General features: G+C 43.9%; 2 protein-coding genes across 2 annotated transcripts; one reads left to right on the top strand and one right to left on the bottom strand.

The window, feature by feature from the left end:
• The first annotated feature begins 495 nt into the window (after positions 1-495).
• On the top strand, positions 496-2,875 carry LOC142391559 (diphthamide biosynthesis protein 3-like). Its single transcript, XM_075477412.1, has 3 exons — positions 496-645; positions 1,139-1,213; positions 1,828-2,875. Exons 1-3 carry the CDS (start codon positions 538-540, stop codon positions 1,900-1,902), a joined length of 258 nt encoding a protein of 85 aa, XP_075333527.1. The 5' UTR covers positions 496-537; the 3' UTR covers positions 1,903-2,875.
• LOC142391189 (protein NLRC3-like) lies at positions 2,871-24,383 on the bottom strand. Its single transcript, XM_075476965.1, has 10 exons — positions 23,861-24,383; positions 15,567-16,007; positions 15,378-15,482; positions 11,935-12,030; positions 10,893-10,971; positions 10,523-10,730; positions 8,578-10,375; positions 6,210-6,374; positions 4,674-4,720; positions 2,871-4,547 (listed from the first exon to the last, which is right to left on the bottom strand). Exons 2-10 carry the CDS (start codon positions 15,632-15,634, stop codon positions 4,012-4,014), a joined length of 3,102 nt encoding a protein of 1,033 aa, XP_075333080.1. The 5' UTR covers positions 15,635-16,007; positions 23,861-24,383; the 3' UTR covers positions 2,871-4,011.
• Positions 24,384-25,474: the final 1,091 nt, after the last annotated feature.

Raw genomic sequence — 25,474 nt, 5'->3', positions numbered from 1 at the left:
ACTTTAAACGCTAAAGAAGCTCAGCTCATGGCATTACTTACCCACAGGAACTACAGCTCAAAGTTGTTTTCAGTCATTTTGATAATATTCTTCATTGTAGCTTTTATTTTCAGACACTTCGGTTCTATTCATTTGGACGTGCTGCAGCATGGAGATGAAACTATTTCCGGTGCAAATAAAAGCACCCGTTTTCAAACATAGTGTGATTCGTTATTCTTGTGTTTAAATCTCCAGTTTCGGGTTTCCTTGATGCAACGTCGGCCTCTTCTGGACAAAGTGGGAAGAGTCGCAGGAGAAACTATTTCCTTTCGTGTATCAAAACTTTTATTTGTTTGAATATTTTTTAGTTATTAAACCATTTGTTTGTTGTTTTTTGCATTTTTAATCCATTTTTGTCTCCTTTTCCGTCTCTTCTGGGGTGAAAATAAAACAAAAACAAAGACGGCTGAAATACGTCATAGACCTGAGACGATGACGCCATAAACGTGCGCCGCCGGTGCTGCTTTGACGTTTGCGACGCAAGTGACTCCGGTAAAGATGTCGGTGTTTCACGATGAAGTTGAGGTGGAAGACTTTGAGTACGATGAGGAGACGGAGACGTTTTATTTCCCGTGTCCCTGCGGGGACCGCTTCGCTATAACTAAAGTGAGTCCGCTGGGAGCTGATGGCCAACTCCGATTGTGTTCAAACCAAAGTGCACTTTAAAAATCTCTGATTATTACTCTGCTCATCCTTTGGGGAAGTTAAACATTGAGCAGTTAATGTTTTTATCGCTTCCATAAATCTCCAACGTCTTCTGATGCATTCTGCTCAGAATTATTGAGTATTTTTAGATTATATTTACATTTTTTTAATAGTTTTACAGAGTTTTTACCAGAAAGTTGCTTTCAAACATGGCGACAATGATTCAGAATGTTGTTGTTTTACCTTTGATGGTCAGTTTACAGTAAGAAGCCGAATTAAGTTGAGCATTTTCACTGAAAGCAAATAGATATTGAAGGTTTGTTAGTTTGTGAATGAAATGGGTTTAAATGAGTGTGGCATCATGAAGACATGCTGGTGCAGAACTCTCAGGTGAGCTGATGCTGATGGGTGCTGAAAGAAAGCTGAACCTGAGAGCTGTGCTTGTGTTTTTAAGGAGGACCTGGAGAACGGGGAGGAGGTGGCCACATGTCCCAGCTGCTCGCTCATTGTTAAAGTCATCTATGATCAGGTAGCTGCTGAATCCTCAGGTTGCTCACCCTGATCCAGTTGTTAAAAACAGCTTTTAGCAGGAAAACCGGTTCCAGATCAGCTCCTGCTTAAACCTGGATGTGAAAGTCAAAACCGCAGAGGAACAACATTAAGTTCATCTTATTTTCTTAAAAGTTTAATGTTTTCGGGCATCAAGCCAAGTTGGAGATGGCAACCATCCCAAAGTCCATCCACCTAAGTTTAGGCTAAATGACCCGTCTGGGATAAAATGGGCTTCTGGGAAAAGCCACATCAGGGTTTATTCTTGAACAGGACTCTTCTTCTTTGTGCCTTTTTATGGCGGTAAGATGTTGTCACTAGCAGCGCTTTTATTTTGAAAACATGTAAACCATAGTCTTTACGGTTTAAAGCACGGACCACCACCAGTCCAATCAGCGCCGATTTATTTCGCTGATGGTACCTACCTTTTCCGTTTTGGTTAAAGCCATAATGTGTAATATTTCACATATTTCGCTGTTGTGTTTGGCACTTCAGGGCCACCGTAGGTTGATCCCATTTGGAGCTCCGCTGTGAGAGAAAAAGGTTGAGATGTTTAAGGAAATCCAGACTGACCCAAAGCCGTTTGTGTTTCAGGAGTTGTTCGTGTCCGGAGAAATCATCGAGGCGCCGTCGGCCTCGGAGCACAAACTGCAGCCGGCTCAGTCCTGAAGGAGGAAACCAGTTTGTACAAACTTTATTGGAGCAAAGAGACGCTCGGAGTGACGCTGAGCCTCGTGTTTTCCTGTGCTGGCTGGTGGTTTCATGTTAGCTTTCCTGTTGCGTTCATGGGAGGAGCGGCGTGTTTTCCCCTGAGCCAACGTCCTGCTGGAGGCCGGAGACGGCCGGAGCGGCGCCTGGTTCCAGCCGCGTCACGCTGCATTCAATTACGACTGGGAAAACTCAGAGAGAGCTGCACCACTGATCCGGTTTCCTGGTCGGGGACGTGAAGCAGACTTCCATGTTTCACATCCTCTGCTGGAAAGGTCGCCCACAGAGTCTTCCATCTGCTTTTCTTCTTCCAGGGAAACATCGGACGGCGTCCCGGTGGCTAAGCAAAGAGGCGAACTCTTTACCGACAGTAAAAAATGACCTGAGCACCAGTTCAGACTTCCCCTTCGGAGGTCTTTCAGAGCTGCAACAGACTCTCTGCTGGTGTTTTCTGCTAAAACTCGCCCGTTTGAAGCTGAACGCTTTGTCTCCGATTTCAGCCGTTTGTCTGGGATATGGAACTCAGGCTTAAAATCTTGTAAATGTGGCTAAACGGAAGTAAAACCAAGTGCCTGCAGCTGTGAGTCGCCTTCATATGGAAGCTGTGGTTTATCAGCCGACTTCAGACTGTTGGGAGCCATGATGGCGACATAAACCAGAGTTTGTGTGCACGGATCAAATCTACATCTGAGGGCAGCTCGACCCTGCAGGATTAAAGATCTGTCTTTTAAAACTGTTTCATTGTATTTATTAAGATTCAACGGGGTGAAATTTGTCCCTCTCAGGCTACTGTACTTGTGTCTGAAAGTGGACTTTGTGCTGTTTGGGTCAGGAGAGACGTCCCCTGAGGAAATTCTACTAAACAGACATTTAAACCGTTTTTGAACAGTTTGCTTTGATAAAAAGAATAAAAACACAAGTAATAAAGTTGGAATGCTACCGAGTTTTATTGTGAATATTTTATTCATCAGAAAACTCATCCTGAAATATCTTAGCAGTTAGCATTTAATGAAGAATGTGACTAAATTGAATTTTTTTTTAAAAAGACACTCATCAAACATCAAAGGAAGTTGATATAGTTAATATAAAATCTTCTGAGTTTAACTGGAATTGATCTTTAATAATGAAGCAGAAAGTAAGAGCGAAAGATTCTTAACTTCCCAGTTTTAGGTCAAGTGAATGCAGCATGATTTCAAGTTCAAACTGATGGAAGAAGAAGAAGAAGCCATTAAAGGCCATGAAGATGCGTCCCTCTCAGCGGTGGATCCTGCGTTTAAATGAAGGCATCTGCAACATGTCGATGACCAGTGGAGGCGGCGCATTCCACCAGATGTGTCGCAGCGGGAAAAATGTTCGTAGACAAAGTTCGAAATGAGCCGAATCTTTGCCCCGGCGACAGATGTGCTGGAGAGAGGTGGCCAACCGGCCCGGTGCCGATGGCGGGTTTTTTCAATGGTGTGTTCGGAAACGTTGCCATGTCAACAGATTCATAGGGTTAGGGTCAGTCAAATTCAGTTCAGTTTCATTTTTACATGATATTCATAAATCACAACAAACATCATCTTAGGAGGCTTCTAAAGGTAAAGTCCTGAATTACAGCACCGATTGCAAAGCCAAGACATCCACTTATAGTTCAGGGTATCAAGCACATATTTCATAAATATGGTTTCATGTTGACAAGCAAACTGCAAATTATTTAATCTAATTTTTATGATGCCTAATTTGATTTCTAAGTATTAGTTTGTCACATGTGCAGCAAACTAACTGCAGCTGACATCAACTGAATGGGCTCAGTTGAAGTCAGCTGCAGAGAAACACAACTTGCTGATACTCAGTGTGAAGCTTTGACTGGAAACACACAGAAAAACAACATCCTGGAAGAATGGCAGCTTCTATCTTTAAAGGACTGGAAGAGGAAGAAGTTTCCAAGGAATCATTCAGAAGAGTTTCAAACAGAAACTGACTGAGTCCATGAATCTGAAAAGGTGTTTCTGAGTGAAAGAGACAGACATGAACAGACTGAACTATCTGTTCAGCAGGGATTCTCTGACAGGAGGACACTCTGTATACTCAGCACAGAGACAACCAGGAACCAGGAAACCAGACTGCAAATCCAGGATGCAGAGGTTCTTCAGTGAATGTGGTGCTGAAGGTGTGGAGGTGGATCAGTGTGTCAGAGGAGACTCTGTAGAAGGACAGAGTGCCAGCAGGACGGTCCACATACACTGCTGCTTTGTGAGAGACGGAGGAAGAGGAGGAGATGAAGTCTGTTTCTCTTTTATTGTGACAGACAGAGTAACCTCCAGCAGAGCACCTCAGACTCCAGGACTGATCATTAAATCCAAACACACAGTCTATGTTTCCTCCTCCCCTGCTGATTCCTCTGTAACTCACTGATATATAAACCTCTCCTCTCCACTCGACCTCCCAGTAACAGCGACCAGTCAGAACATTTCTACACAGCAGCTGAGGCCAGCCACCAAACCTGTCTGGATGATCAGGATATGACTGATCCTCCTCTTCCACATGTGTCACCTTCCTGTTGTTGTCAGACAGTTTCAGTTCTCTGTTCACTGTGTTTGTGTCGATTGTGAGTTGGCTGGAATCTGAAGGAGAGAACAAACACAGTCCAGCTGCAGTTATTGATCTATCATCTGTTCACTTTGATCAATGAGTGATGTGACAGTGTGACGATGGCTGGATGTCATGAATCAGATGAAGAACACACTCACACTTCCTCAGCCCTGGTGTCAGCCATCGTTCTCCAGCAGGCTCCACCCTGAAAGGAGGAAAATAACTGTCACATTTTTCAGGACTCCAGAAATAGTATCTAGAATGAGCCGGTCACATTCCAGCTGATACTGGAGGAATGGTGGAGCACATGCTGCCAATCATACCCATATATTCTGCTTATGTCCCAAAGTAAAGACACTCTGGGGAGAGGTATCTGATGCTCTATACCTCGGGATGCTACTGTGGCTCTATTAGGAGTGATGCCTAAAGGGCTGAATGGGAGGTCAGAGAAACATCTGTAAATATATTACTCACAGCAGCACTGAGGTGTAGAACTATTAGATGGCTGAACCCCCCCTTCATATAACATCTGGATCCAGAAGGTTTGGGACCTCCATCAGATGTAGCACATTGCAAATCTATGAAGGCTCCTAAAGTCCATCTTTACTAACCACTGGAGTCCTGTCGGCTCTTTATGAACACAATGAGACTGGTTAGCCTTCCTCCTCTGCCACCTGTTTCCCATCATCCACACAGAGCCTCACAATGTTTCAGTGCTGCTTTCCTCAGCACTAATTTCTGTGTGGGCTTGTACATATGAATGTCTGAATGTGTATATTTGATTTAACATATTTAATGTGGCCCTGTGATGGATGGCGACCTGTCCAGGGTGAACCCCGCCTCTGGCCCCATGACCGCTGGGAGGGGCTCCGGCCCCCCCGACGGATTCAGTGGGTGGAGAAGGTGGATGGATGGATGTTTCATGCATTTCATTGGTAGGGGATATTTGTTTTGTTCGTCTCTTGTTTGCTTTTGATCTTAATTTGGATATAATGTGTGTAATTATCATCTCCAGCTGGATAGAGAAAAGTGTAGAAACTGAACGTCGGCGCTGAAAACCCAATAAAAACAAGTTCAAACTAAATGTTTTCTGCAGTCAGATGATGGAGATGATGAAGTTTCTGTCTCTGAATTCAACTCTTCAACTTTGGAAGAATTTTCACTTTGATTTTTCTCTCCTTTCTGAAGCCAAATATGAGCTTTAAACACTCTGCTGAAGTCTCTTCAGTCTCTGACATCATGGTCTCTCCTGATGGTCACATTGTTTCTGCTGACTCCTCCTCTCAGAATGTTTCAGGGCAGCAAAACATCCAGATCCTCTCTCAGGACGCAGGTCTAACCCATATGTACGCATTTCCAGACGCTGAACATGGTTCTAGAAATCTTTGTGCTAAGCTCGGCTAACATGTCCTGGACCCATCTCTGCGTCTGATCCAGGGTCAGAGGACCAACAGACACTTCTCACTGTTGTTCCTGCAGATGTTCTCCTTGGAGACCTCCTCCACAAATATCTGCTGTTCATGTCCAACCAGCGTTGGTGCTGTGAGCAAAGGAAACAGGCTCCTACATGTGTGATTGTTCATGTAACACTCAGCAGGAAGCAGAAGCACAGGGCTGAGTGCAGCACAGAGAACATGTTCCCAGCTCTTCCTCCTCTATCAGACATTGTGAGGCTGCAGCAGGCCTCTCCATACCTGAGTGTGTGTGGATCCTTCAGTGCAGCCCTCAGCAGCTTCTCTCCTGAGGCTCCTGGATGGTTGTAGCTCAGGTCCAGCTCTCTCAGATGGGATTTGGGGTTGGAGGTCACAGCTTCAGCCAGAGAAGCACAGCCTTCCTCTGTGATCAGACAGCCTGACAGGCTGCAGACACACACAACAACACAAACTCTGAGAGAACTGCTCTGAAACTCAAGCTGAATATCATCCAATGGTAACAACATTCTTAGAGAAAGATTCTTTTCATCATTTTGCTCCAGTAACAGTTTCAGATAAAATGAGAAGAAAATATAAACAATCTTCTGTGACAAACAAAGAGGAAACATGGCAGCAGTGAATGAAAAACCTGGATGAAAAGAAAACCTCTGAGAATATAAACTTTAGATTATTGTGAATATTTCAACATTTCACTCTTCACTGAACTCTGCACACCTCAGACTTCCAGCACACCCCAGAGTCCTGTCATCTCCTCAAATATTCTGATGACTCTGCAGCTGCTGGCTGTATCATGCACAGTTCCCCCACATTTGAGTTGAGCTTTGCTCACAGCCTGACTGGAGCATTAACTGGAACACCTTCCTTATAACTGTTCACATGCAGAGGAGCAGAATCCAGTTACTGACTGAAGTCTGTCTGACGCTGCAACTCTGCGGCCTGAGTGAGAACATCTCATTGTTGGATATGTTCCCAACAGAGCACTTTGCTCTCAGGCTGCAGGTTTACTTGTGGTTCCCAGAGTTTCTAAAAGCAGAATGGGAGGCAGAGCCTTCAGTTATCAGGCCCCTCTCTGTGGAACCAGCTGCCAGTTTGGCTTCAGGGTACATGTAAGTACAGCTGAACTCACTGTACACCTGTTGTCTTTAAGTTACTTGAATGGTGATTTTATTACATGCTTTAAGTGACCACCAGCTGACATGTAGTCTTAATGGGCTGATTTTCAGTCACACTTTCAAACTGTGACAAAAACCCCAGAAAAACCCTTGAATGAGAGCAGCTTTATTGGGAATTCAGCTGGATTAATATACACCTACACTTTACTGTTTTTGCTAAAAGAAACAACAAGAAGGAACATCCACAGAGCACCTCGGTCCATCTGAGCCCAGCTGAGCGTACACGTGATTTCATCCTCACCTACATGATCTGGAGTGTTAGTGTAGTTTGGAGAAGCTTGTTTTCATACAGTCCTTACCTGAGAGTTTCCAGTCTGCAGTTTGGACTCTTCAGTCCATCAGAAAGCTGCTTCACTCCTGAATCCTGCAGGTTGTTGTTACTCAGGCCCAGTTCTGTCAGGCTGGAGGACTGGGAGCTGAGAGCTGAGGACAGAGCTGCACAGCTTCTCTCTGAGAGGTCACAGCCACTCAGGCTGAGGAGGGAATGAGATGGAAGGAAATAACTTGATCGATTAATTAATCAAACTACATTCATATTTAATAAGTGGAAGAATTCTGTTTCCCTGTTTGTTTCTGTTTATTTGTTAAAGACATTAAAGTGTGATGGAAGATGTCTACATGTGCCGTCTTAGCTCAGTAGATGGAGAAACTAAAAGATGTATCTGCTGCTGTTATTGGCTCATCCTGTGATCAGATCAGCTCAGCAAAGAACACCATGTGAGCAAAGCATCTTCTCACACTAACAGTCAGCTGTTTCTCCAGCACCAAAGTGTTATCTGGCCCAGCTCAGCTGTGGCTCTGTAGCTGCAGCCTTTGTCTGTCACTCTGCAGACTGACATGCTTTCTGTAGGACTGACGGACCTTTCTACCAAGAAATTAACACATGAATGACAACATGTTTTTCTCTTTCTTAGACTCAAGACTTAAAAAGTTTCCACAGAAGAGTAAGTTAAAAAGCACAAACTGAATTTTGGTTACTTTGTTAAAGTTTCTCATGTTCAAAACAGACAGTAAAACTAAGTCTATACTTCAGGACGTACTGAACACATGCAGTCAGTGTGAGTCTGACGAGTCTGGGGAGGAAAAATCAAATAAAAGCAACATATCCAGAGTCAGAAAAGCTTTATTGACTTATTGTTAGAGTTAGTTAAGCCAGATAACTACTGTAACTAATAAGATGGGAGCAAATAAAATGATTAATTAATCAATTAAACAAATTAATTATAAAATTGATAAATAACTGCCACCAAGTTCTTCCTCAGAGGAACTGATGAGTTTCTATTTCCAACAAAGTATCATCTCACATCACTTGTAAGATGATATTTTGTTGTGAACTGACACTTCATAAATAAAATGAAGTTCATTTGAAACTGAGTTTAACGCTTATTCTGCTGTTTTTCTCCAGTTAATAAGTAAACAATGTATTTATAAAGAAATATATCTGTGTTTGTACTCACAGAGCTTTGTTGGAGGCTTTGACCACTGGCAGCAGCCTCAGAAGAGCCTCCTCTGAAGCAGAGTACTTCTTCAGGTCAAACTCATCCAGATGTTTTCCTGATGACAGTAAGATGAAGACCAGAGCTGACCACTGAGCAGGAGACAGTTTATCTGTGGAGAGACTTCCTGAACTCAGGGACTGTTGGATCTCCTCCACCAGAGAACGATCATTCAGTTCATTCAGACAGTGGAACAGATTGATGCTTCTGTCTGCAGACAGATTCCCACTGATCTTCTTCTTGATGTCATCAACTGTTTTCTGATTGGTCTGTGAGCTACTTCCTGTCTGTGTCAGCAGGCCTCGTAGGAGCCTCTGATTGGTCTGCAGGGAAAGACCCAGGAGGAAGCGGAGGAACAGGTCCAGGTGTCCATTTGGACTCTCTAAGGCCTTGTTCACAGCACTCTGATGGAGATGTTTTAGTTTTGGTTTTTTAAAAGATGAAGATCTCTTGGGTCGTTCATATTTTCCCATCAGGTTGAGTCCAGAGTTGATGAAGGTCAGATGCACATGAAGAGCAGCCAGAAACTCCTGAACACTCAGATGGATGAAGCAGAACACCTTCTCCTGGTACAGCCCTCTCTCCTCTCTAAAGATCTGTGTGAACACTCCTGAGTACACTGAGGCTGCTGAGATATCGATGCCACACTCTGTCAGGTCTGATTCATAGAAGATCAGGTTTCCTTTCTGCAGCTGCTCAAAAGCCAGTTTTCCCAGAGACTCAATCATCTTCCTGCTCTCTGGACTCCAGTGTGGATCTGTCTCAGCTCCTCCATCATACTTGAGCTTCTTCACTTTGGCCTGAACCACCAGGAAGTGGATGTACATCTCAGTCAGGGTGCTGGGCAGCTCTGCTCCCTCTCTGGTTTCCAACACATCCTCCAGAACTGTAGCAGTGATCCAGCAGAAGACTGGGATGTGGCACATGATGTGGAGGCTTCGGGATGTCTGGATGTGGGAGATGATCCTGCTGGCCTGCTCCTCATCTCTGAATCTCTTCCTGAAGTACTCCTCCTTCTGTGGGTCAGTGAACCCTCTGACCTCTGTCACCATGCCAACACAGTCAGGAGGGATCTGATTGGCTGCTGCAGGCCGTGTGGTTATCCAGAGGCGAGCAGAGGGAAGCAGCTTCCCCCTGATGAGGTTTGTCAGCAGCACATCCACTGAGGTGGGCTCTGTAGCATCAGTCAGGGGCTCCTTGCTGTGGAAGTCCAGAGGAAGTCGACACTCATCCAGACCGTCAAAGATGAACACAACCTGGAACTGTTCAAAGCTGCAGATTCCTGCTGCTTTGGTCTCAGTAAAGAAGTTATGAACAAGTTCCACCAAGCTGAACTTTCTCTCTTTCAGCACATTCAGCTCTCTGAAAGTGAATGGAAACATGAACTGGATGTCCTGGTTGGCTTTGCCTTCAGCCCAGTCCAGAGTGAACTTCTGTGTTAAGACTGTTTTCCCAATGCCAGCCACTCCCTTTGTCATCACTGTTCTGATTGGTTCATCTCTTCCAGGTGGGCCTTTAAAGATGTCTTCTTGTCTGATGGATGTTTCTGCTCTGCCTGCTTTCCTGGATGCTGCTTCAATCTGTCTGACCTCATGTTCATCATTGACCTCTCCGGTCCCTCCCTCTGTGATGTAGAGCTCTGTGTAGATCTGATTCAGAAGGGTTGGCTTTCCTGCTTTAGGAATCCCCTCAAACACACACTGGAACTTCTTCTTCAGAGCACATTTAACTTTACGTCCACAAACTGCAGCAACAAGTTCTGAATGAAGACAAGAAATAACATCAGTAAACAGACATTTCAACCCTGTACAGAATGAGTATCTGAACATCTGCTGTTCTGTGTGCTGAGACATCAGTAAATGTGTCATTTATCCAGCAAGTTAAACCTTTAGAGAAATCCTCTTACTGCTCTGCAGACGGTCAGCCAGCTCCTGCTGCTTCATTCTCCTCAGGAAGTGAGCTGTGATCTTCACTAATGCCTCTCTGCTGCTCCAACACTCTTCATCCTCACCCTCCCTCTGACTCTCTAAGCATTCTGGGTAATCTGGACTCAGAGCCTTCTGCATCTTCTTCAGCTCCTCCTTCACAAAAGTGAGCATGTTGTCCTCCAGCAGCTGGAACAGAAAACTATATGAATGAGCCAATCAGACTGAAACCATGGAGCCAAACATCAGATCCATGTTGGACTCACTGACAACCCACTGGTCTACAGAGTGCAGCATGGAGATGGCTGTGAGCAGAACAGATGGGAAAGTAGTTGTTGTACATGTACAGACCATAAATATGGAGTCCAGCTGTGTTTGATGCTGCTGGGCAGACGGACCACTGGGACCCTCTGAGCTCTGCTGGTCCACTCTGTGGAGGAATCATGAAGAATGAGCTCACATTGTGTCTGTCCACACAGAGAGAAACACAAGGTGAAGGTCCATGAAGGGATGTGTGGATGTGAGCAGTGGATCAGAGGACTCCCTGTAGTGGGAAAGCTTTACTGGTCCTGCTGATCCCACTGAGAACCAACAGCTCAGTCTGCAGCTGCTTGGAGCTTTCAGCTCACTTTGGTTGGGTCCCAGCAGCTCTCACCAACCCCTTCAGAAAGCTTTCCCTCCCTGCTGAAGTGCCCTGGAGCAAGGCAGCCAGAGCCAGTGTGTGCTGGGATCAGACTGGTTGTACTGGGCAGCTCCCAGTATGAAGGCCTCAGACGATGACTGTTCAACATCATCTGATGATTGTTTCCCAAAGACAGGAGATAAACTTTCATTGCAGCTTCCAAAGCTGTGTTCAGTTAACTGGAAGAAGCAGAGTTCCTGTCTGTTTACCAAGTTTCATTTCAGCCTCTCAGGACAAACTTTTGTTCTGTTGCTCACTAATCTGAACTTGTCAAAGCTTTAAGCAGCTAACCAGCACCCTGCTGACTGTTCCTCTGCTGAACCTGGAACACATCACACCTCCATCAGCTCCATGTGGTTCAGACGTTCAGCTTTTTAATTCTAAATAAATCTGTCTGTCCTCCTCCATCCAGCAGCACCGGCCCCCTGAGGGGAAGCTCCTGCCTCCACTGTGTTAGAGCCAAAGCACAAAGGCGCCCCCTGCTGGACCAGCTGCTGTCCTGCAGACACTCAGAAACACCTCCTCCAACATCATTCTTTCCTCTCTGACTGCTGCGTTGGTGGAAAACATCCAACACACACCGCTTCACATATGAACATAGAAATGGATGTGAAGCAGAGCTGAGCTCACATTAAACACATGTTGGAGTAAAAACTGTTCAAACTGACTCTGCTGTATTTTACTCTGTTACAACATTTGCACTCAACTCACCTCTGAGGGGATGGATGTTGGTCTGATTTGAATCCAGTAGGAAGATCCTTTGACTCGTCGCTCTTAAAGGACACACAGCTGGTTCCAGGTCTGGGTCTAGATAGATAGATACTTTATTGATCCCGAAGGAAATTAATGAAGTAACTGGGTCTGGGTCTCTGATGGATCCTGACAGAAAAACACTTGTTTCATTCAAACTACAGTCTCGGTGACGGTGTTTGAGTCTGCTGTGAGACGGCCTGTCAGAGAGTCAGTGTGGCTGCTGTGGAACCAGAGCCGTATATAGAGAGAGTTCGGCCAACTCGAATCATGGGCGCCATGTTCGCTACCAACGGCGAAGATTCCACAGCGTAAGCCTATGGGCCGCATATGTCAGAATTGCTGAATCTAAAATACAAATAAGGCTCGATATATCATCAAACTTCGCTTGTAGTATTATCAAGATCCCAACATATGAACTCAAACATTAAGAACATCGTTCGTATACAAGGAGTTTGCTTAAAAGAGGTTCTTGTTAACACAGGACCTAACTCATCAACTCGCGTTCTTAACCAGACATCTCTTATTTCACAAACACATGCATGAATAAAACTCTCATTTCTAAATTGGCAAATACACACAAGTTCAATACATCCAAAATGTTCATGACTAAATACTGAATTCTTCACAAAGTTACAGTTTTTTTGCGAAATACATAAGAAAATGATAAACGCGATTGACAGTATAGGATGAGGCTATGGACGTGAGTTTCAGTAAGATGTAAATCGCAGGGGAAAAGGACCATAACATTAGCCCGAAAGCAATAATAACTTGGTAGTACCCGAGGCAAAGTTATGTGTTTTCACAAGCATAGGATGAGGTTTTAGTCAGATGTCAATCGCGGGAAGAAAGGAGCATAACATTAGCGCGATAGCAGTAATTACTTAGTAACTGAGGCAAAGTTATGTGTTACCGAAATGTGGCTGTCTACATCGACATAAATTAAATGCACACGTCATTTTCACAGTAGGTGTTATATTGCATCCGAGTTACTGATGTTCTGACAGTAGCTGCTAATTTTCTAACTAGCATAAGGTTAGCATAAGGCTTGACTAACTTCAAACTTAATTAATTTCTTAAGCGGTGTCAGGAGTTTTTGAGACCATGGTATATATTAATGCTATTATGACTTTATTTTTTAAAGTAATTGTTAACAAAAGTCAGAGAAAAAAATGACATTTACCTCACACAACACGGAGAAATCTGTCGCTTTCCAGTTCTTCCTTCTGACCTTAATCTCCCATAATTTCCTCCGGTTTTTGTCACGGGGAAACGGTGTAGTTGTTTCCCCTGACCCGGTCTTACACTACAGCCATATGCACTGCAGCTTTGCATTATATTGGCATAACAACTAATAACTAGAAAATTTCTGAAGAAATTTAGAAGGGGCCTGCAAAAGTGTGCGTATCGCTCAACCAATCACGGCTGCTCAGGAATGGTTCGCAAGGCCTAAAGAAGAAGCATTCAAGCCTAAACGGCATCAAAGCCGTTTAAATTTAAAAATTTAAAGCAACGAACTGTCCCTTTAAAGAGGCGAACTGTCCCTTTAAAGCGAGGCGAACTGTCCCTTTAAAGAGGCGAACTGTCCCTTTAAAGAGGCGAACTATCCCTTTAAAGTGGTTAATTGTGCTGTTGAAACTTCAAAGGACTGGCTGGGCCACTAATAGCCTTGTTTCTATGGTAATTGGGGCCTGCCATGGCATTGCATAGGAGAGCACTGCATAGCATTGCGAAGCAATGTTCATCGAGCATGCAGTGCCTCCATGCTCGATGTGCATCCAGGCTCGATGAGTTTTCACGGGCTATTACTTTTATTGAAGATTGGAGTTACCATGGCGACGTAATAAGCAAAAAACAGCACCCCAAAGCCCCCATAGGAATAAACAGGGGGATGACCTGGAAAAATCATTAAAAAAAAACACATTTTGAGCAGTTACTGTGTCATCATACATGTTGGGATTCATAAAATGTTTTCATATTTCATCTAGGGCTGACCGTTTGCTCTCAGAGCCCCTCAGAGGAAAGTGATGTCGGGGCTCAAAGACCTCAAATCCCCATTTTAATTCATCCAATTCTCAATCTCAGCAGCTCCTGCAGTCCTTCTTTCTCTCAGCCGTGCTTTCACTGTGAATGTGCTACAGATCTTAAATGCGGGAATATTGAAGTCCAAAGGCGTACCTAGCTCATTCTGCGAGAATTTTTTCCGTAGCTCTTACGGTTTCCGAATGGGAAGCATCTGTTCGTAGAGGTTTTTTGGCTCTGAGAAGCCTGAGTCTCATATAATTAGTTCTCAGTACTGAGAGCAAACGGTCAGCCCTAGATGAAATATGAAAACATTTTATGAATCCCAACATGCGTGCCTATATTATGACAGTAAATAATGGCATTGGAGCGATATTTGTAGGCGTGAGGGCGATTCGAAAATGAATCTGAGGTCAGAACTCTTGCTCTTACCACACTAATGAAATGGCAGTTGTGCTCTAAAAATTCAAATTTTGCAGATTTTGGCCAAAACTTTGGGTCGCTTGGAGGCATGCTGTGGGAAATCCGTAGCAGGTATCGACATGGCGTCTTCACTTCTGAACACAGCACGGACGTATCTACAAACTGACATTTGAATGGCGTTTCTAGGTTAATGCATGATGATTTTTTTTATGATTTTTCCAGGTCATCCCCCTGTTTATTCCTAGGGGGGCTTTGGGGGGCTGTTTTTTGCATATTACGTCGCCATGGTAACTCCAATCTTCAATAAAAGTAATAGCCCGCGAAAACTCATCGAGCCGGTCGTTTTGATATATATATTGTTGGGATGTGCGGGCCCGTAAGAATAAATATAGCCTATAAATAAATCTATAAAGAGACACGTTTTCAATGTTAAATCCCATAGACTTTTGCCAACGGAATAGTAATAGGTGCCTTGCCATGCATTTGCATGGAGGCACTGCATAGCATTGCTTCTCAATGCTATGCAGTGCTCTCCTATGCAATGCTATGGCAGGCCCCAATAATTTAATAATGTATTTGAAGTATTCTGATATAGCTCACTGTGGGGATCGCTGTATGTAATATGAATATTGGTAGCAAACATGGCGTCCACGAAACACGTGACCAGCCCAGAACCAATCAGCATAGCGGGATAGCTCAAACGTTCGAACCCATAGTTGGCCAAACTCTCTCTATATACGGCTCTGTGTGGAACAATGTTACAGCTCTCCCTGCTGGCAGCTCTGTGATCTTACAGAGCTCAATGCTGATAAACACACACACACTGAAGCTTTTAACCCTCAGATTCAGACCAATCATCAGAGACATCAACAACTGACCAAGTCTCAAGTAATTCAGCTGGAAACTGGTTATCATCTGAAACATGATGCAGCCTCCACTGAATACTGACAGCTACTCACTGTTGGGCTGATGGAACATCAGGATGGAAATCAAGGAAGAAATCCTTTGACCGGTCGCTCTTAAAGGACACACAGCTTGGTTCAGGTTCAGGCTCTGGTTGGTTCCTGTGAATAAAGGAGGTTTGGTGATGTGAGCGCTGAGCTGGGACATGGAGAAGAGTCATGGACAATTAGAGATGGTCACCTCACCTCTGAGCTTTGCTCTGGCTCTCATGTTCCCCACACAGAGAGGTTTTAGTGTCCTCACACTGATCCATGCTGCTGAACTCACATCAGCTCACACACACTTTCTACCTTCTTCTGCAGAGGAGACACACATCATTCATCTGCACAGCAGCTCACATCCTCCTCTCCATGTGTCAGATCTTGTGCTCTGATAATAAAGACTTATTTCAGTATAAACTCATCAGAAATGTGTTGTTTTAACACGCAGTGGACTCATATGTTCAACATTCAGCTTTAAGGGGGAGATGTTAGAGGCTGGGCTGCACGGTGGTGTGGTGGTTAGCACTGTTGCCTCACAGCAAGAAGGTTCCAGGTTCAACACCCAGCTGGGGCCTTTCTGTGTGGAGTTTGCATGTTCTCCCCGTGTATGCGTGGGTTCTCTCCGGGTACTCCGGCTTCCTCCCACTGTCCAAAAAATCATGCATGTTAGGTTGATTGGCATCTCTAAATTGTCCTTAGGAGTGAGTGTGAGCGTGCATGGTTGTTTGTCTCATTTGTCTCTATTCATTTTATTTATATAGCGCCAAATACAACAAATGTCATCTCAAGGCACTTAGATAGTAAGTCCAATTCAAGCCAATTGGAATTCAATTAATTAATCATAATTCATAAAATAATCCAATTCGTTCATATAGAGCCAATTCAAAAACAATTTCCTAGCTAAGAAAACCAACAGATTGCACTGAAAACTTTTTGTTTTTCGGTCCAATCTCCCGGCCTGAGCGGCGTGCCTGAGGCGACTGTGGAGAGAAACGACTCCCTTTTAACAGGAAGAAACCTCTGGCAGAACCAGACTCAGGAAGGGTGGCCATCCGCCTCGACCAGCTGGGGTTTGAGAAGACAGAAAGGGGGGGGGGGGGGGGGGGGCACCGCGACGGCGGCACTGTAACACCATTCAGGATATCTGTTGGAACAGGGAAACACGAGTTAATGACCACAATAATGTCACATATACATAAAGAGAGTAAAGTGAGGAAAGGTGTGACAGATGAGCTCCCCCAGCAGTCTAGGCCTATAGCAGCTTAACTATGGGATGTTTCAGGATTACCTGAGCCATCCCTAACTATAAGCTTTATCAAAAAGGAAAGTTTTAAGCCTGGTCTTAAAAGTGGAAAGGGTGTCTGCTTCCCGGACATTTACTGGCAGCTTATTCCACAATAGAGGGGCCTGATAACTGAAGGCTCTGCCTCCCATTCTACTTTTAGAAACTCTGGGAACCTCAAGTAAACCTGCAGTTTTGGAACGAAGTGCTCTGTTAGGAAAATATCTTATAATGAGATCTTTAAGATATGATGGAGCTCGGTCATTAAGAATTTTATATGTAAGGAGAAGAATCTTAAAATCTATTCTGAATTTAACAGGGAGCCAATGAAGAGAAGCTAAAACTGGAGAAATATGATCTCTCCTGTTAGTTCTCGTCAAAACTCTGGCTGCAGCATTTTGGATCAACTGAAGGCTTTTCAGAGAATATGTGGGACAGCCCAATAATAAAGAATTACAGTAGTCCAATCTTGAAGTAACAAATGCATGAATTAGTTTTTCTGCATCACTCTGAGACAAGATGTTCCTGATTTTAACAATATTACGAAGGTGAAAGAAGGCAGTCCTAGAAACCTGTTTTATATGCGAGTCAAATGATAAGTTCTGGTCAAAAATAACTCCAAGGTTCCTCACTGTAGAACTAGAAGCCAAGGAAATACCATCTAGAGTAACTATATAACTAGACAATTTCTCCCTGAAACGCTCAGGTCCAAAGATAACGACTTCAGTTTTGTCTGAATTTAGCAGCAGACAGTTCTGAGTCATCCAGGTCTTTATGTCTTTAAGACATGCTTGTAGTCTGACCAACCTATTGGTTTCATCTGGCTTTATAGATAAGTACAGCTGAGTATCATCAGCATAGCAATGGAAATTTATGCCATGCTGTCTAATAATGTTACCTAATGGAAGCATGTATAAAGTGAAAAGAATCGGTCCAAGCACAGAACCCTGGGGAACTCCATGACTTACTCTGGTGTGTGAGGAAGATTCTTCATTTACAAGAACAAACTGAAATCTATCAGATAAATATGATTTAAACCAGGCTAATGCAGTTCCTTTAATCCCAATAACATGTTCAAGTCTGTGTAATAAGATACTGTGATCGACCGTATCAAATGCAGCACTGAGATCCAGCAGGACAAGCACAGACACAAGTCCGCTATCAGAGGCTAAGAGGAGATCATTGGTAACTTTCAGCAGTGCAGTTTCTGTGCTATGATGCACTCTGAATCCTGACTGAAACTCTTCAAACAGATTATTTCTGTATAAGTGATCACAAAGCTGAGCTGCAACTATTTTTTCAAGAACTTTAGACATAAAAGGGAGATTGGATATAGGTCTATAATGAGCCAACACTTCTGAATCAAGAGTAGGTTTTTTAAGTAAAGGTTTAATTACAGCAACCTTAAAAGTCTGAGGTACATATCCTGTCAACAAAGACAGATTGATCAAATCCAATATGGAAGTGTCAATTAATGGGAAAACCTCCTTGAACAGTCTGGTTGGGATTGGGTCTAAAACACAAGTTGATGGTTTAGAAGAGACTATTGCTGTTGTTAGTTCAGAGAGATCAACTGGGCAGAAGCCGCCTAAATACAAATCAGGTTCTAAAGATACTTCTAAAGCTGCTGTATTTGATGATACATCACTAATAATAGTGGGAAGGACTCCATCAATCTTCTCTCTGATAGAAACAATTTTATTAATAAAGAAGCTCATGAAATCATCACTGCTGAGAGTTAAAGGAATAACTGGCTCAGCAGAGCTCGGACTCTTTGTCAGACTGGCTACAGCCCTGAGATGGACTGGCCTCTCGCCCATTGACTGCTGGGATAGGCCCCAGCCCGCCCGCGACCCGATCGATGGATTCAGCGGTATAGATAATGGATGTTAGAGGCTGATCCCACAGTCTGAGAGCAGGAAAGTTAGAATTCAGGGTCAGTACACACAGAAGAGCCTCAGAGGAAGCAGGAATCCAACATGGCGGCTAACCAAACCGCTGCAGGGTGTCAGCTTCACATTCTCAGTCTGAAACTTAAAGTTAAAGTCCTGGGGCCTCATGTACAAAGACTTGCGTGGATTTCCTACTGAAACATGGCGTACGCTCAAACCCAAATGCCCTGCAATGTCGGATATATGAATCTGTGCGCACGCATCAATCCAAGCACATTTCGTTTGTACATCCCAATCAACGTGGAACTGAGCGCACATGTCGGAGCACCTGACTCCTCCCTGTCCACGCCCCTACTTAAATACGCAAATTATATTTAAATGAGCCCTGCACCTGCGATTCCCCTCTCTGCACGATCAGAAAATAAAGAAAAAAAGAATGAATAAGACGGGAAAAAAGAAGAACTTTACGGAAAGCGAAATGGAGGTGCTACTTTCTGAAGTGGAGGCGCGCAAAAATGTGTTCTTTGGCAGTGCCACCCTGTAGTCTGTTCCCAACGATGCTGTTACTCAGAATGTATGAATCATGCATTGAACCAGGCACAATGTTGGTTAATTGCATTTACGCATCACATATGATCTATACATGATCGAATGAAAATGTTTCCTGTTAACATACAAATTCATCATGTGATGGCGCTTTTATAGCAATGTGTGCACAGTCGATAGCTCCGATTACAAAACCGGCTCTCGCAGCAAATTGAGCTTTAATGTTGGCCTGTTCAACTTCATTGTGGAGATTTGATATACGTGGCTGAGATGCGGATAATTCTGTCCCACACGGCTGGCATGGCTCGGCTCAGGGTAGACTGGCACAGTCCCAATCGGTTGGCCAGCTCCCTCTGGAATGGTCCGGTTGCTATAGGAACCCCAGTGTGCACATCAGCTGTGAGCACAGGCAGCGCACGGCTCCTCCCTGTGTTACGCTCCAACGCCGGCCGCAGCTCTGCACAGTTCCAGGAGGATTGCCCTCGGGAACCTAAAGCGGCTGATGAGCCAGTCGCCATCATGTTCACACACGCTCTCTTCGAATTGCACCATTTGCAAAGTCTTCTAATACTGCTAAAGCAGCCATTGTTTTTAATGGTGCGCATTGCACCACTTTGCGCATGCTTTTATATCCACTGGTGTAATTGCAGACACATGGGTGTGTTAATTGTTTTAATTCATTAATTATTAATTGTTCATGTATCTCAAATGTGCACATCACAGTCTGAGGACTAATTGTTTTCACATTTATTTATTATAACAGTTTCCCAACATCACCTTAGGTGTCGCCAAAGAATCAACATCTGTAGAAAAGTGCGTACGCCAGCCCTGAAGTTGGCGTGAGGCACCGCACATTTCCACGGTCTTTTCGCTCTTGATACATCTGATCGTTAACGTGAAAAGGTGCGTACGCCACTATTTTGTGCGTATGCACGCTTTGTACACGAGGCCCCTGCTCTGTGAAAACACACATGTTATCAGTGAGATGAACTTCATCTTCCTGTCAAACTGTGTGGATCAAACAATAAAATCATTCCTGCTGACGGATGTCAGCGGCGCTGGAGTTGTCTTCCCATTCAGCAATTAAAGGGATGGGCATAAAGGAACATTTCACTGCTCTTTTTCATGCTGATGGCTCTGCACGAGGTCCTGGATGGAAACTACTGCAGTTAGACGGCTCAGATGGGGGATCAATTAATATTGTTCTCAGTTACACCCTCATGTTTACTCTATGTAGGTTCCTTAATGAAGCTGTTAGCTTGACGCTCTTCTCTCTCGTCATCCACATCTACGACAAAATAAAAACTCCACAAGATCCTCTTTTGTTCCTCAATTTACTTCCAAAAAACATAAAGAATGGTACAGCAATGATCCAATATGAGAGAAAAAAAGAAAGTGACAGAGAGAGAGAGAAAGGTAAAAAAAAAACACTGTGTGGCTCCACTCTAAGCCGCCTGACCATAATGACTCCGGTAACCACACTCTCTGAGATTATCAACAAATCAAAGGCAATGTAGCAATTTTTAACCTTTTTAAATAATGCACACATAAATGACCTGAATTAAACTGTTAACTTATTAAATGAATTATCTGTCTATAAATACTGTAAATAGCTCCTTTTTTATTACAATTAACGTAAATCATATTTCAACATGTAAACTCAAATAGCTATCCAAATATCAGTAAACCCAAATAGGACCCAGGCTGCTACTCTCTACATTCGTGTCTTTTCAGGTACCAGCAGGTGCACGGATGACCCACCAGTGCAGCCCAGTCTGAGGACATATCCGACCACATGAACGGGGGACAGGAGACGCAGCTTCCAGTCAAGCTGCTGTTTAAAGGTTTATTCTGCAGATTTGCAGCAGGTGAAGTCTTTGCTTTCAAATTCGTTTCTATGTTTTATTGTTAAATGTTCAATTAATTTTGTTTGTGCGCCAAATAAATTCACTTCATATCTTCTTTTGTTCTGGGGCCCCATGAAAAACCCCGGCCCCACCCTGGCCCCCCTGATAAATTTGGTCTGCATCCGCCACTGCCCATGACTCGTAGAGACTAAATGCAAGCCTCCGCCTGTTTCCCCTATAAAAGCTAACAATTAGACATCCCATAGTCCAACCATTCATCAGCCCTGTTCTGCACTGGATGTTTTCCTGAGATCTGCTTTGCTGAGAATTGTTTCGCTGTCACCTAATGAGTCTTTGCACGAACATGTCGTGCTGCCCATCATCCGGGTATTAATGAATCTACACAGTGGCGCCACCACGTGGTGGCTAGGAGTGGCTACAGCCACCATCAGATCACTCGCTGCCACCCCGTTAGCCACCACAAGGGAGCGTATTGGATTTGTGTGGATTAGGGAATGTATTAAGTCTAATTTTGGCTTTGGCTTCTCAATACAAATGTAAGACAGATGGTCTTGAACATGAAATCCCACAACTCAAAAGAGTCTTGCAGAGAAAGAAAACTGGTGGTGTTGACACACCATCCAGTTTATTAGACCTTACTGTTTTCCTGGAACCATATGCGGAGGTATTCCCTGAGATGTTCAAAATCTGCAAGATTGCACTTGCATTACCTGTGAGCACTGTAGCCTGTGAGCGCAGTTTCTCAGTTTTAAAATTGATAAAAACAGAGCTGCGAAACTCAATGTCTGACGAACGTCTAAGCAATTTAGTATTGAATCCAGGCGGTCAAAGGCCATAAATTTGGATGAATTTGTGGATGTTTTTGCGAAAAAGCACAAGAACCGAAGGATAATCCTGCTCTGATTTGTACATAGAATGTCCTACGCTGATTACCTCCACCAAGGAGGTTTTCTGTCGCGTTGGTTTGTCTGTCTGTTTGTCTGTCAGCAGGATAACTCCACAAAAACAAGTCAGAAAGACTTGAAAAAACAATTAGGGTGTAACATAGTCAAATGTTCTATCAAACAGCAAAGTTGAGTGTTGATCGGATGTGGATTCCAGATCTGGTTGTAAGTTATATGATAGGCACAGTGTGTAGATGTTATGGCGTCAGTGACCCCATGGCCTTGGCGGAGGTTTGCACTGTGCTTGTAGTTTGTATTAAAATAATCCTGTTCTGATTTGTACATATAATATCCTGCTCTCATTTGTATTACAATAATCCTGCTATGATTTGTACTTAAAATATCCTGCTTTTATTTGTATAAAAATGCAGAAATGCAGAAATGGTTTAGAACATGAGGTGAAATTTGTGCACCGTACAATAAAGGAGTAATGAAAACAATTTTGGGTGTGTTCAAATGCATTGATTTTCATTTAAACATTAAGTGAAGTGATTTTCAAGGCAAAGACCAGTAATTTAATGTAGGTACTAATTGCACTAATAAATCTTAAACTGCTAGAACTCTGTGCCCAATGTTTTTGTGCAATGGCGCCATCTTGTGGTGGTATAGGGTACCTCCCATACCTGGCCTGTTAGTCTGAAGGAAGCAATTAGTCTTGTCAAATTTGTGTCAGTCATTGTATTCTATGAGGGGCCGTTTAGGACTTAACTATTGAGACACTCTTACACTCACTACTGAGAGACTCTCACACATACTATTGAAACACTCACACATACATACATACTCTGTAAACCTATGCACGCTCATACATAAAACATTATACACACTCGTCTGAAAAACTTACACATACATATGAGAAACACACACGCATACATATATATTTCATATACACATATGAAATGCTTGCATGCATACAAGTGAAACATTTATACGTATCTATCTGAAACACTCATGCATTCACATATGAAAATGTTATATATACATATATTGTTGAACACTTATACCTTCATAAGTGAATCTCTTGCATATGATTACAAAGATATAAAAAGTTTAGTTACATGTGCAAGTGTTTCACATATATTTGTATAAATGTTTCAAATGTGTATGTATACGTTTTTCAGTTATAAGTGTGTATGCTCTTACATGAGGATGTGCAAGTGTTTCACATGTATTCATACAAGTAATTTCAGTAGAGACTGTGAGAGGACAGACCACGGTTTCGGCTACAACCCCCTCTCTATTCACGGCTGCTGTCCTCTCCCAACATCCAGGCACTCATGCCCTGCACACAGACACACATCCAGGCCTAGTTTCAGCACCTCTCCTCAGTCCAGCATTCATCCCTGCTCCCCCTGTCCAAACATCCAGGCACTCTTGCCTAGGTTTACAGAGTATGTATGTATGCATGTATGTGTAAGTGTTTCAATAGTATGTGTGAGAGTGTCTCAGAGTGTCTCAATAGTTAAGTCCTAAACGGCCCTCATAGTATTCTGTCATGTTGAATAACCTAAATATATTAAGTTTTAATATATGAATATACTGTAAATTCAGTAAATCAATAAATAGGTGTTTTTTTTTTTTGGGGGGGGGGGGGGGGGGGGGGGGGGGTTTGGTCGGGTATGCCACCCGAAGATTTTGCCTTGCCCCCACCAGCCACCCTTAGGATTTATTTCTGCTGGCGCCACTAGATCTACAGCCTCATCACAACAATTCTGTCCCGATCTGAGCAGTCCAACTATTGAAGGCCCGAAGTTATGTCAACTTTAAAAGCTTCGTTCAGGACTTACTGACACCGGAAGTGACAACATGGCGGACAGGCCGAGCCGAGCCGAGCGGCTGCCTCCTCCGCCCCGACGGTACCGGACTCACAGCTGGTACCGTGAAGTTTGGAGCGCAGGTTTCTGCCGGAACTGAGCCGCCCACAGCTAATGTTAACGCGTCACACATTAAAAACAGCTGGAATTACCTTCAGGAGCTTCACGCGGAGAAAAGCAGCTGCGCCACAACGGGATGGAAAGTGAAAGTAAAGTGAGAGGAAACACCCAGAGAGGGAGTTCTGATCCAGTGAGAGATCAGTGCGTCACACTCGGTTCAGCTGGACTTTAACTGGGTCATTACAGCCACTAATGAGGCTCTTTGTTCACTGATTTCCACTTTATTCTCCCTGTCGGCTCCTCCAGAACAGGATTTATTGAAGTCAGATGAAAAATGTGTTTCCATGTCCAACAGTTTCTCTGGTAGATCTGATGCTGGTGATCAAAGCTCCCTGATGTCAGACTTTAACAGCACGGCACGTGGAACTGAATAAAAGGAGAACCACAGTGAAGATGCAACACAGAGGAAACATCCCAAATGTTGGTTGGTTGTGTTGGTTTTTGTGGACAACTTTCCTGTTAGCTGGAACATTTCAGAGTTCTCCTCAGACTGGATTCAGTGGACATAAAGGTGTCTTTAACAGAGGGAACGAGGCTGCTCTGCTCTCTGGATTCATCTCTGTGTTTCAGCCCGGCAGGAGCAGCCAATCAGGGGGCGGGGCTTGTTCCAAAATCTCCCATTGGTTATTGCTTGTGACGTCAGAGACGGACAGAGCTCCTACTGGCTCCTGAAGCCGGAGCAGCGGAAGTGTTTCTGGAGGAATGGCAGCAGAGCCGCTTGTAATGTTCACAGCTTCTGTTTGACACCTCAGAGTTTATAAAACTCATACAACACCATCAGAACACATGGTCACCACATGGACCTTTAGAAGTTCAGGCTTTCTAAACACACACATCAGTTCAATCCAGATGTTTTTCACATCTTTTCACGGTTTCCTGCTTTGGCTTCATAACTCAGATGGAATCAGTCAGTGAGAAACACAGCAGGCTGTGAGAGAAAGTAAAGGTGTTCACCGAGGCTGAACCTGAGGGACGCATCACTGAAATGACTGAGTGTTACTCCCTTCAGTTGGAATCACCAACACAAGTCCTTCCTCTCATGCACGGGCATTTATTTGCACATGGCTGTGGTCAGTCATGCTGTGAGAACTAGAGAAATGAAAACAAACAAATCATAAACTGAACTTCACAGGATACAAAGCCTTTCCAAAGAGAATAAACATTAAAGAAACATCTCCAGCACAAACAGCTTCCATAATGCGCTCCATTTGCTTGCAATGTGCCGTGTTTGCATGCAGTGAAACAGGTGATGTGAAAGCGTCGGTGCAGCATCTTAAACACGTGGGAACATCATGTGAACACCACTCTGCAGACCTCATTGGCCGCGTTAACTCAAGGGCAGCAAGAAAGGAAACTTCCAGCGTTGGGTCTCATCCAAACCTCCGAAGCCTTATTCAGCAGCTTCATGACGTCATCTTCTGAGTAACACGCCAGCTGAGGAGCTCTGCTGCTCGTGGGCTGAGTGCGTCTGACTAATGCCCCGCCCCTCTACAACACAACAACACTCCTTCCACTATTGGAACATCTCTCCGGGACGTGGTTTACAACTCAAACATATAAACTAAACAAGCAAACAGCACAGATGTAACTTTTCTTTGTCCTCTGCTGCTTCTCCTGCTCTGGTAAAAACCCACAGGCCCCAGCCC

The sequence above is a fragment of the Odontesthes bonariensis genome, chromosome 11 (genome assembly GCF_027942865.1).
Source record: "Odontesthes bonariensis isolate fOdoBon6 chromosome 11, fOdoBon6.hap1, whole genome shotgun sequence".
Classification (NCBI taxonomy): Eukaryota; Metazoa; Chordata; class Actinopteri; order Atheriniformes; family Atherinopsidae; genus Odontesthes; species Odontesthes bonariensis.
Note: the sequence above shows the minus strand (reverse complement) of the source record. Positions and strands in the feature narration are given on the sequence as shown.

Excerpts from the sequence above, each read along its gene's own strand:
- LOC142391189 (XM_075476965.1), bottom strand. The coding sequence starts at position 15,634 with ATGGATCAGTGTGAGGACACTAAAACCTCTCTGTGTGGGGAACATGAG. Across the intron at positions 12,031-15,377 it reads GATGTTCCATCAGCCCAACA|ACCCAGACCTGGAACCAGCT; the intron begins GTGAGTAGCTGT and ends CTATCTATCTAG. Across the intron at positions 4,721-6,209 it reads AAGGATCCACACACACTCAG|GGTGGAGCCTGCTGGAGAAC; the intron begins GTATGGAGAGGC and ends TCCTCCTTTCAG.
- LOC142391559 (XM_075477412.1), top strand. The coding sequence starts at position 538 with ATGTCGGTGTTTCACGATGAAGTTGAGGTGGAAGACTTTGAGTACGAT. Across the intron at positions 646-1,138 it reads ACCGCTTCGCTATAACTAAA|GAGGACCTGGAGAACGGGGA; the intron begins GTGAGTCCGCTG and ends TGTGTTTTTAAG. Across the intron at positions 1,214-1,827 it reads TTAAAGTCATCTATGATCAG|GAGTTGTTCGTGTCCGGAGA; the intron begins GTAGCTGCTGAA and ends TTTGTGTTTCAG.